The sequence below is a fragment of the Amborella trichopoda genome, chromosome 12 (assembly GCF_054954075.1).
Source record: "Amborella trichopoda isolate Santa Cruz 75 chromosome 12, AtrichopodaSantaCruz75HAP2 v2.0, whole genome shotgun sequence".
NCBI classification, from domain to species: Eukaryota; Viridiplantae; Streptophyta; class Magnoliopsida; order Amborellales; family Amborellaceae; genus Amborella; species Amborella trichopoda.
This window is the reverse complement of record NC_142347.1, coordinates 42,563,388-42,576,140: the sequence shown is the minus strand read 5'-3', so window position 1 is coordinate 42,576,140 and position 12,753 is coordinate 42,563,388. Positions and strand designations below refer to the sequence as shown.

Here is a 12,753-nt window from a genome sequence, read left to right as displayed (position 1 = left end):
CATATCTAGGGTTCAAATTGAACTTTTTTTTTTTTTTTGGAAGGATTGATTATTGAGATAAAAAGTGTGTGTGTAAAATTTGAGGTTATACAAATACCACAAACATGGTTTTCTAGAAGTGTCATTGCATTATACTATGATACAACCGTTGTATTGGATCGTTGTTCAATGTTATTATTTCTTGTTAGTATATTGGAATTTGAAAGAACTTTTTTTTTTCTATTGGTAAAAAGGAAGAAAATGATTATGTTTGAAGGAGATTATGGTCTCAAGAGAGTGAGAACAATCATGCGCCTTGGGCAGCCCAGGCACGGCGCTCCAAAATGAATTGAGGCCCTACCTTTGCCCATATAAACTATTCATGCCCCAATTCAAGCGCAAACCCAACTTTGAAGAAAGATGAAAAAGGGAATTCAAATTATGGGGATTCGATTTCATGAATCATGACCAAGAAAAAACCATGCCCACTTTGGAGGCAAATACCATGCCCATTTCTATGTTAAGGTGGCAATCTGTCCCCATGGATGTCTCTTCCTTAATTAGGGGTGGCAACGGGTGAGGTCGGGTTTGGGTATGGCTGGAGCCGGATTGCATTGGACCCAATTGGACCAGACCAAAAAAATAAAATAAAAAAATAAATAAGTATATATATATATGTTATGTTAAATATATATATATATGTATTATTTAAATATTATAACTACAATATATAATTGTATTATTTAAATATTAATTAAATATTAATTAAATATTATATAATAATACACTATTTGGGATGGGTCCGGGCCACATGGACCCAGACCCGGTCCATATTTAGACCCAGACCTAATCTGCCGGGTCCAATTCTTAGACCCATACCCGGACCTAGATCGGGTCTAGATGTCGTATCCTGGATTCACTGCCACCCCTATTTGTAATCCTAGGTTTGGTCTTTCACATTCTTAAAGCATATGCGAGCAAAATTTTTGAGAAAGAACGCTATGGGAAAGAAACTAGTCACACTTTATCAACAATTCCATAGAGTGCAAGGGTAATATGCTAGAACTAGATAACATCACATGCATTGCACAAAGCTCTAATTTATCGAATTATTGTCTTTTTTTTTAGTATCATTAATTTTTATTTTCATTTTTATTTTTTTGTACTATTTTTCCGAGGTAAAATGATATGAAATTTCAATCATTTTTTAAAAAATACCATTATAACATTCTTTACGACAAATTTTGTTTAAGGTGACAAATATTGTGTGTTTTAATCATGATTACTATCAATTTAAATAAGTGATCCGAAATTTTATGAAATGCTTGCAGTGAGTTAGTTGAGTCTTTGGCAGTAACTGCTGGATGTAAGGTTGATAGGTTCCCCATTCCATATCTTGGTATGCCCATCATCTCTGACTCTAAGTTGCAGAAGGCGGTTTGGGACCCAATAGTGAACAGATTTCAAATTAAATTAGATCTGTGGAAGACCAAAGTGCTCTTGTTGAGGGGTGTATTACATTGGTAAATAATTCTTTAGCCAATCTCCCCATTTACTTGATGTCTTTATTGGTGATGCCATCTTCAGTTTCTAAGGAAATTGAAAGGTTAATGAGCAATTTCATCCGTGGATAAGAAGCATAGTGTAGAGCTGTTGTATAACAGGGTGTTGAATGTAGTCCTTCAAAGGTGGGATTTTTTAAACTTAGACCTGAATTCTATCTATATATCTTCAAATATGGGGGATTCGATTGTATTAGAATTGGAGAATGACAGAAATCATGACAAATTCATCCAAGTGCGATATTATTTAAATAAGGTATGGAAGTTTCCGATCGATCCCTGACAAATTCAAGCATTCCTTTGGATTCTTCTTCAAGGAAAAACCCTAACAATTCACAACTTGCGAGCATTCTTTTGGATTCTTCTTCAAGGAAAAACCCTAACAATTGACAACTTGCAGAAGAGAAGAGATGAAAGATATTGGTGAATGTTTGTATTAGTTGCAAAAAAAGATGAAGAAAATTGTGCTCATCCGTTTTTGCATCGTCCTTTGTTTAGAGTTCTATGGGAGTGGGGGCTCCTATTAATGGGGATGCATATAGTATTTGCTTAGGAGTGGGCAACATTCATATTAATGGGAACATGCGCGACTCTATGGGAGTTGGCATTCCTATTAATGGCGTTATTGGGAATTTTGGCAGGTTAGAATGGTCAACCCATTAACTTAAAAGAACATTTTTTATTTTAAAAAAAATATAAAAAATTTTAAAAAACAAAAATTTGTTTCTCTTAAGTTTTTTAATGTTTTCTATTGTATAGAAAAAATAGGAGGTAATTTAGCAAAAAATTCTTATCTTTACATTTTTTTTCCTTTTAAATTATTTTTAAAATATCCCTGCGCATAAAATGATTTTTCAAAATTCATTTTTTCACTAGTTATTTTATCTCATTTGGATCTATTTTTTTAAAAAATTATACTCTAGACAATTTTCATATTTTTGGGATTTTTTAGAAAAAAATAAGATTTTTTAACTCTTTTTAACCCGGCCGAAATTTGCTTGGCTAGGCCGGCTGTCCGGACCCGGCCCATGGCTGGATTCTGTTCCCCGATCATGTTCTCTAACACTGTTAATAACCTATTTGAGAACAGCCAATTAAAAAAAGAAAACTTCTGTATTGGATTGCCAACAAAAAATAATGTACAAAACCAAATTAAGTATCGGTATTGATGAATTATCCATATTCTTTTGAGGTCCTAAATTATTGAGTTTTTCCATTTCTTACTTTATAATCAAATTAGGACTTTGGAAATCACAAAAAACTGTGTGTTTGGCATTTATCCTGTCTTCAAATTGACCAAACACCTAGCCTTTTAAGCCTTTTAATATGGGAAAGGTTTGTATGCTTCGCTTATAGCATAGAAGTGCCATCTTCTTCCTACCATTTAGCCGTCCAATTTTGATCAAGAGAGCCACTCACCGTTTGATCTTAGATCCGACATCTCAAAGTATTTTATTTTTATTTTTTGTACAAATTGTATGAATAGAAAATTTGGTATGTACCATCTTCTCATTGGGGTGCATCTATAAAAAATATTAAAAATAATTTTTCGATAAAATATAATGATCAAAATATCTCTTGAAACTTTCAAGGGTATTTTGATCATTTTATTTTATTGAAAATATATATTTTTTTATATTTTTCACTAGTGCGAGTGTAATAGAGTAATGAACGTCCAAAATTTGGTGTCAAAATAGTTTATAGAAAAAAATTTAAAAATAAAATGGTATAGAGATGTGGTATTGTGATTGGGACAATCTTAACCCTCCATTTAGAATGGACGGTTGGATAAGGGGGAGGATAAAACTTCTACGCTATAGGAGAAGCATAGAAAGCCTGCTCTTTTAATATTTCATCGTTTCCAAAGTTGTACTTTTGAATTTCCCAAATAGTGTTTTATGTAAGGTTTTAAAACAGATCGGTGACCCAGATCGGCCATCACAAAAATGTGTTAGATAGGCAGATCGGTGAATCGGATCTACTAGTTTCAGCCTTTAAATTTTTAAAAAATCACTAAAATTTCTTAAAAAATATAAATTTTTATATTTCTAAAAAATGTTAGTGTTACATTATGGTTTTTCATTATTTTACCAATAATATGTAAATATTGAAAGCTTCTCTAATGTCTGATTGTATGTTGTCCAATACATGCAATTCACAATCAATAATTGTTGGCCTTTTTATGGAAGAAATACATTATGTAATAAAAACAAAACAATGTGCTCTATTAATAAAAACAAAACAATGTTCCTAATGAAACCCTTGTTTTTCTATTAATTTTGCTTTTGTTATTTCCCTTTTTAACGTTTTCTTACTGATTTATGGGTTGAACATTGATGAGCCATGCCTATTTTGTTTATGTTTGATACTTTTAAACATACATTGGTTTGGATTTTCCATTTTATTAGCGATATTTCTTTTTGACTTTCATAACTACCTAGTACCTTTTCAAAGCATGGGTTGAATCACAAATTTTTGAGCTTTTTAGAAAAAAAAAAAAAAAATTATTTTTTGAGATTTTTAGAAACAATTAATTTCTTTAATTATATTTTTGGGCGTTTCAAACTTTTTGAAAAAATGTGTTAATCTACATTGGTTTGTACTATTTTTAATATCTCATACATAATTTGTACTTACATAATTTTTAATGTAATATATTCACATAATTATACTGACATAAGTTTAACATAATTATATTAAGTTATCAGCACAAATAAATAATAATAATTTTAATATAATTATACTAATTTTTGTAAATTAATTATATTAGTTTTTTTTTGTAATTCTATATAATTAAAAATTAGCTATATGTACTTTTATTTTTTATAAATTATAAAAATTGCCTTTGTATAAGCAAGAGTGAGATGTTAATGGAAACGTACAGGTCTAGCTTTGATTAATTCGTTTACACACCGTCATTTTCTCTCAAATTTAATTAATTTTCCATTGTATAATTTGTTTACAAACCGTCATGAGGTTGACACAGTCATTTTTCTCTCAAAGTTAATTAATTGGCTCTTGTATAAGCAAGAAAAATGACTGTGTGGTATTCTCCAACATCACGCATGAGAGCCTGTTGCCCATGAGGTAAGCCTCATAGTAGGTGCACATATGAGTGGTAGGTGGCTCCCATGAGTGATAGTGTTATTACCATTATTATAGTTTTTTTCTAATTAAATCTTGATTCTTTTGATTCTCCATTTTGCTCTAGTCAGGGTCGTATGAGACTATAAGTCCCCATATCTTGATGACCATAAGTCTTTATATTTTTTCAGATTACTTCCAACCACATCATTAAGTCATTCCACTTGAATTTCTAACCACTTCCTTTAGTCCTTCGACTTGAACTTATTAGGATTTGTCCTTCCACTTGAATTTATCAGGACTCATGATTTTGATAAAATTTTACATTGGTTGCCTACGTAACGTCACCATGGGATCCTCTTTCAGTCCTTCCACTTGAACTTCTAACTACGTCCTTCAGTCCTTCCAAACCTTCCACTTGAACTTCTAACCACAGACTGAAGTCCTTTCACTTGAATTTATCAGGATTCGTCCTTCAACTTGAACTTATCAAGATTCATGATTGGTTTTAGCAAAATTCTCAGTTGGCTTACGACCTAACACAACCATGGGACGGGTTAAAAGAAAGTTTAAGGTCAATAACTTTTCTTAGACCATGAGTGGTTGAACTTATCGGGATTCGTCCTTCCACTTGAACTTATCAAGATTCATGATGGGTTTTGGCAAAATTTTACATTGGCTACCTACCTAACACAACCATAGGATAGGTTAAAGAAAGTTTTAGGTCTTCACCCTTCTTAGACCATGAGTGGTTGAAAAATACAACGTGCAATATAAGGGTGGGCTACCACAATATTTTTTATTGAAAAAATGTGGAAAAACACGATCCATTTAGGAACTGTCTAATTATCTCTTCAATTTCCTGACAAAGAACTGATACGAACCGATTCGAATCGGTTCTAGGGGACATGGCCAAAATTTGGATCCGGATCGTTCAGGATGATTTTTTATCCAGATTAGGCGATTTTGATCCGAATTAACAATATTTGTTCTATGTTTTGGGCAGTCTGAAATTATCAATTTCTTGAATTTAGAACTGAGCTTAAAATAAATATAAAAAAATCTTATAAATTTAAGACCTAATCATAAAAGGTGTGGTTTGTATAAGGTTGCAACTATAAACAATCAAATAAAGTGCACCTCGGTAACATGCAGCTTCAGTAATTGTAATAAAATGTTACTGTCTCTAAAAAAAACTAAAAATAAGGTGTATCTCCAAATTTTATTATAAGATGTAATTTTGGTGTAAAAAATTCTTAGGAAGAATTATTAAACTCAACCATACCACTCTTTAACACCGAAACTTATTTCTCTACTCAACGATTTTACTATGAAGAATTACTACGCGACTGCATCCAAATTCACCCTCACAATAACATAAGCAACTAAAACCTTGTTAGGAAATGCCGGTTTTAGTTGCATAACTGAGTTGCGCCAGAACTGGTGGTCGCTATATACGAATGCAACTTAGGATTGGAACCTCACATATGGGTAAAATGCAGTAAATGGTAGGGGTGGCAATGGACCCGGGACCTAGTGGGTAGACCCAACTTGTGTCCGGGTATAGGTCTAAAAAATGGGCCCGGTAGGCTGGGTTTGGGTCCACAGTTTGGACCCGAACAGTATTTGGGTCTTTGGTCTGGGTCCAAGTCGCACATTATTTTTTCATGTCCCAATCCATGAAATATATTTGAATTTATAGATATTTTAATTTTGAAAAAAGTTTATATAAGGATGCTACCTTATAATGTAGAACTATGTATGCCCTTCAAAAATCCATCGGAAACGATAGTTTTAATGCTGAAAAACCCTTTGATTGATCATCTCGACATCGAGATGTATGACTATGAAAAATAAAAAGATTTTAAATCTTACAAATAGTGTATTTTACAACATATTATATACACTGCCCATTTTCAATAATTTCATATGTTTATAGATCTACTTGATTTTAACCATTTTTGAAATTTAAAATTTTATAATTAGATATAAAAATAGATTTGAGATAATCCTAAGAATATTTTACATGAAAATTATATAGCATGATAAAATTTGAAGGTGTACCTTACCCCTACACCCACGGATGCATCCGTATGTATGCAAACTGTACCTTTTAATTTTTGAGTTAGGTCCAATAGGGTCCAGGTCCATACATGGACCCGACCGGTTGCCACCCCTACCTACTAAATGGGCTTTTGCCGACACCTATGAGAGAAAAGAAACTGTTCTGCTTTTGCATGCAGAAAAAAACTTTTATACTACTCTTTTTTGTTGTTTTTTTTTTATATGTTAACTTTAGGAATGGAGTAGCTTTATGTTGAGGCATCCGCCTCCTAACCGTCTGTGACCCACCCCCATTTCCAAACTTTGATAATATTCGATGTGCTTGAAAAAGGTGGACTCACTTTTAGGCGACCATCCCAAGTAGTTGAGTTCGACTCAGGCGAGTTCGAGTAGACAAGGAATTAAATGATGAGAGTCGAGCAATTGAAGTTTATTTTCCTAGAAATTGTCTGGATGCAAATCGGGCCAACTCGGGCAAGGCCCAAGTGGGCCACATGATCTTTTAATCACTAAATTTCATGATTAATGTGTGATACTCATGAGGGGTGTGTGCTCATAAAGGTAGGTAAGGCAAGGGTTGATTATTGTTGTTAGCAAGATGTCCAAACGGCTCCTAAAGGTGTACCCACCAGTACCCTTATCAGTATAATTGGACAACATATGGACAATATCCTGAAGCTTTTCTATTTCAGCACCCTATCAATAAAAGTCATTAACCTTGTCAAAGAAAATATCCTGAAGCTTCAATGTGAGAAACTGACATGAAGCCACCTAGTTTTGAAGCCACCTAGTTTTGTCCTTTGATTAATGAGAGTGAGTGAGAGGAAGATAATGAATGACAGAGAAAGAGAAACAAGAGGCTTCATTAGGGCATCCACGAGCTCTTTGTCACTAGATCCAAACCCTCCATTGTACCATAACATATGCTATAAAGAAAGGCTAGAGGCTTCATTAGGGCCATCCACGAGCTCTTTGTCACTAGATCCAAACCCTCCATTGTACCATAACATATGCTATGAAGAAAGGCTAGAGGCTTCATTAGGGCCTTCCACCAGATTTTTTAATCTCCATCCCTTTTCTCTTCCAAACTACAACCAATACATTTCTTGACATTTGACTCAGATATTTGTCTCTCCCTCCAAAATCCGAAACCACAAAATGCGGTTCATCAAAATGGCTGAGAGAGGCTTGTTTCTTCGTTCCAATCAATAAGAACAGTGAAATTTGTGAGAAATTTGAATCAGAAGAGAATTACAACCTAAATTCCTCCCGATTTTGCCTTTTACTGAAAGAAGGCATCCTCCAAATAAAAAGCAATGTCTTGAAATCAAGTTTAGGAAGAAGAAAACAAACAATCATCTCTCTCACACTCTCTTCGATTGTACAAGCAGCAGTCCAGCTTCTAAAAATGGGCCACTAGAACAAACAGTATCTCAACCACTAATTGTGGGTCATTCACACAAAATCAAGAGAGTATGCTAGAGAATTTGTCCAGTAAACCGTACTTGGTATTCAAATACCTTTCATAAAATTTGATTAAATGAGTCATTTTAAAATTTGTAATATGGATAATGGCAAGAAGAACAAAATAGACAGAAGGCAAGGCGAAGGCTTCATATCACTGAAAAGTCTTACATCACATGCCCAGTTTCAATGAAAGGGATTATTTGCTCCATATTTCATGACCCTTTTCAGGTTCAGGGATTCAGAGAGAGCATCACTGTCTTGCCATAGAAAATAGCAATGCCAATTAAGAATCAAGAACAAGCAAATCAAGTGAAACCATAAGCTTATGAGATTCAAGCATGTACAATTGAAAATCATGAAAAAAGATCAAACAAAAGAATAAAAAATGACAGAAGAATCATGTCAACAATTGTATTTGTAGATAATGAATCCTAGCAAAAAATAACCTCAGTTCATAATTAAAGGAGATTCAGGTAAAACCCATGTTTTTCTCTTCATAAAGAGCAGCGTTTCTTGAGCAATGAACTTCTCTCTATCTTTAGAGAGAGATTTCTGATCAGTTCATAGTCTCGGGCGTTCAACAAGAAACCTATTTCTCTTTTCAGGTAAACCAGTATCTCAGTCTATGTTACAACCAAAGAAGCCTCTGAAAACAGAGATATCTCAAGAAAGCCAAACCAAAAAACCAAAGAAAATCAAATAAAAAAGAAGTGAAAAGAAATTTACTCAGTGTCCATTGTCTGTCTCCTCCTTGACCTGCTATATAGCTTACAAGGTGGGGATGGTGAGAACTCAAATGGAAGCAAAGATAGCTCCATCTCTCCCTTCAAAACTCTCAATATCTCCCCAATATCAGGCCTCAGCTCAGGCATTCTTTGCAAACAAACTAGAGCCAAATTTATGCACAAACTTGCTTGATCATTATTGTACTTATCACCCAACCTCTCATCAACAAGGTCCAATGTATTACCAGTTTGAGCTAATTGCCTGCACCAACTCACCAAATTTGCTTTTTCAAGCTTCATGGGTGAGGCCAAAACATGTAATGGCCTTCTACCTGAGATAATAACCAGTATCAAAACACCAAAACTGTATATATCTCCCTTCTCCATTAGGTATCCACACCCACCATATTCAGGGGCTACATAGCACACAGTTCCCCTCATGCTCGTGGTACTACTTAGCTCTCGACTGAACAAATCGCCACTCCATAGCTCACTATTAGCAGTTGAGCGATTTCTTTTTCTCCTCCAGTTCTTACCAAAGCTTAATTCCCCATCTTTATTGCTCCCTTCGCAGTTGTTTTCTTTCTCTATACGGTTTTCTCCTGGGAACCCATTTTTATTTAAGCAATTTGGAAACCTAAAACTGCCCCATTTGCTTTCTTTCCCAATCTGGTTTTCCCCCAAAAAGCCGGTTTTTTTTAAGCAACTCAGGAGCCTGAAACTCCTCCGATTCTTATCGAGCTTCCTCAACTTCTTGCCCTTCTTGCTCATCTCTGCAAAATACTCTTCTTTCCACCATTCCTTGATCTTCCTGTTCTTCTTGCTGTCTTTAGCTGAGCATTTTCCCTTTGCTCCTCTAAATTTGTGGGTGCTACCATTTTCATTGAAGCTTAGCTCCCTGTCATGGCGAGCCATTTCCACAACTTGGGTTTTCTTTGTGATCTCTGCAACTTCCTCTTTCTCTGGTTTTTCAGGACTTCTCTTGTCATCCCAATCTGGATTTCTTGATGGGCAAATCTGATTACCAATCCACTCCATTACATAATCTCTGCTACAAAGTTCACCACTTCCATCTTGTCTCCACCACCAATCTTTACCCCATTGCTTAGTATCCACAGGTGATGCGTTGCTTAGCTCTTTGCTATGATCAAAACTACACAATTCATCCTCTGAGTCTTCAGGTTCAATTGAAACCTCCTTCCCCTTCAAATTTGAAGCCAACCCATCCTCACCATTTGTAGAAAATCCATTAAAATCACAGTTTTTTGGGCTCAATTCCAATCTGCTATGGCTACAAGAAGCTTGTAAAGCTAGGGCAAAGTCTACCTCTGTATCAGAAGCCAAATTCGCAGTCTCTGCAACTTGATTTACAGTGTGATCAGAAATCTCGGACTTGGGTTTTCCTCTGCAATTTTTTCCGAGATCTTGGCTCTTCCATAGCTCCTGACTCTTCCCTATGAGCTCCTGACTCTTCCATAGCTCTTGGCTTTTACCTACCAGTTCTTGGCTAAAGAGATCGATCCCAAATTCACCTTCATTCTTTACCCTAGAAAGCCCAAAATCCGAAACTTTTGCCCTAAAATTAGAGTCCAAAAGCACATTGCTAGGCTTGATATCACCATGAACAATGGGCGGATCACACTGAAGATGCAGAAACCCTAAGGCTTCTGCAATATCAATAATGATCTTGAATCTCTTCTCCCAGTCAAGAACCATGGGGCTTGAAAAGAGAGCTTCTTGTAAGCTTTTGTTAGGCAAATGCTCATAGACCAGAAGCCTCCTCTTCTTATCAATGCAATAACCAAGAAGAGAGACAATGAATGGTGAATTCAAACCTGCTAAAATGGAGAGCTCATTCTGAAATTCTCTTTCGCAGAGAGGCATATCAGGCCTGAGTTTTTTCACTGCAACTTGTCTACCATCTTTGAGAGACCCCATGAAAACTGAACCAGTGGAGCCTCGACCCAGCTCATTGGTCCATGAATTGGTGGCGAGTTTCAGCTCATTATACGAGAAATGGTGGAGCCTATTTGCAGAGGTAGAGGAATCGAAGGGACTGGTTTTCGAGGGTTTGGAGAAGAGGGTTTTGTACAGATAGAAGAGAATGATTATTAAGCCTATGAGAAAGAGACCTGAAGCTGTGAGTGCTAAGCAGAGTGTCAGAATCCTAAATTTGGTTTTAGAGAGATGAGTAGTGGATGCAGGAATTGGGCGAGAAGCCATTGATTGTGTATTCCTTTTTTGTTGTTTTTTTCCTTTTTTCCCTTTTGGGTTTGGGTTTGATGGTGTTTTAGAGTTTGGAAATGGGGCAAATCATGGGGTTTGGGAGTTGCAGAGGTTGTTTAGAGAGAGAGAGAGAAATGGGGCATGGGATTTGCAGAGAGAAAGAGGGGGATGAGTTTTAGTGGGTGACAGTAGGGAATTATTAGTAGTTAAAATGTATCTGTTTGTTTGAGAGAGAGAGGTATGTGTATGAGTATCAGAGAGAGAGATTAAGTGGGAAATAAGCCCGCTAGTAGTTAAAGCCGGACATAGGGAGTGAGAGTGGGAGAGAGAGAGAGAGAGAAGTGAGATGGGATTTGGAGGCTAAAAAGAGAGAGATCGGATTTGGGAATTGCAGAGAGAAAAGCGCGACAGATGGGATATGGAAATTGCAGAGGGAGAGACAACGGGTTAGAGGAATAGGTTTCAGGCGTTGCAGGGACAGGGGGAAGTTTTAATGGATGACAGCACGCTATACTTGTTTATAAAATGAGAGAGAGAGAGAGAGAGAGAGAGAGAGAGAGAGAGAGATGGGATTTGGGAGTTGCAGAGAGAAAGGGGGAAAGAGATGAGAGAGAGAGAGATGTGGTGCTTTTACTGTGAGAGAGATATATAGAGAGAGGTGGTGGTCTTTAGTGGGCGACAGGGGGTATTATTAGCAGTTAAAAAGAGGGGCCCAATGAAGGTGGAGAGTAAAGTTGCAGAGGGACATCAAAACCAGGACCGGAAAAAGCGAGAGAGAGAGTAAATATAAAAAGCAAAAGAAAAAGAGGGCGTTGGGATGCCGAAGAAGAGGAGGGCGTCTTACGTTTGAACAAGGCGGGAAGGCAACGGCAATGAAGAAAAGCGACTAAGTTATAATTGCCTTATTATTTAGGAAAATTTTTATATAAGGTTGCATCCTTAAAATGTAGACTTAAAGATGCAATTCAAAAATTTATTCGAAACTATTGTTTATAAAATAACTTTTAATGTTGAAAAATCTTTTAATTGATCATCTCGATACGTATGGATATATAAAAACAACAAAGATTTTAAGTTCTAGAAATAGCGCATCCTACGACATATTATCTTTGACGGTTTAGTTTCAAGGTTTTCATATATTTATAGATCTACTTGATTTTAACCGTTTTGGAGTTTACAATTTTATAATTAGATATGAAAATAGATTTTGAGATAATCTTAAGAATTTTTTACACCAAAATTTCATGTTATGATAAAATTTGAAAGTGCGTCTTAATTGGATTGTTTAAGGTTGCAGCCTTATAGAAACTACACCCATTTATTCATTATTACATTATTTTATTTCTTTATTAAATGAAATTTGAAAAGCAATTTTTAGGTTGGTTTGATATATTCAATCATTGATACTTTGATAACCTACTAATTTGGATTGAGAATTATTGATCACCATCGAGAATTGGAAGGGATCGAACTAGTTCGAAGAAATTTTCAATATGGGGACGATCCCCTATAAAACTCTCATTTTTGTTTTTATTATTTTTTTAAACTTATTTAATATTTTTATAGGTCCCTTAATTCCCTATAGAACCTTGTTTTATTTTTCCATATTGCCGATGCTTATCTAATTATTATTATAATTAGCAATA

At 35.3% G+C, this 12,753-nt stretch overlaps 1 protein-coding gene across 1 annotated transcript; it reads right to left on the bottom strand.

Moving 5' to 3' along the window:
• Positions 1 to 8,570: 8,570 nt before the first annotated feature.
• On the bottom strand, positions 8,571 to 11,875 carry LOC18435247 (Protein kinase superfamily protein). Its single transcript, XM_006845297.4, has one exon. It carries the CDS (start codon positions 11,102 to 11,104, stop codon positions 8,879 to 8,881), a length of 2,226 nt encoding a protein of 741 aa, XP_006845360.1. The 5' UTR covers positions 11,105 to 11,875; the 3' UTR covers positions 8,571 to 8,878.
• Positions 11,876 to 12,753: the final 878 nt, after the last annotated feature.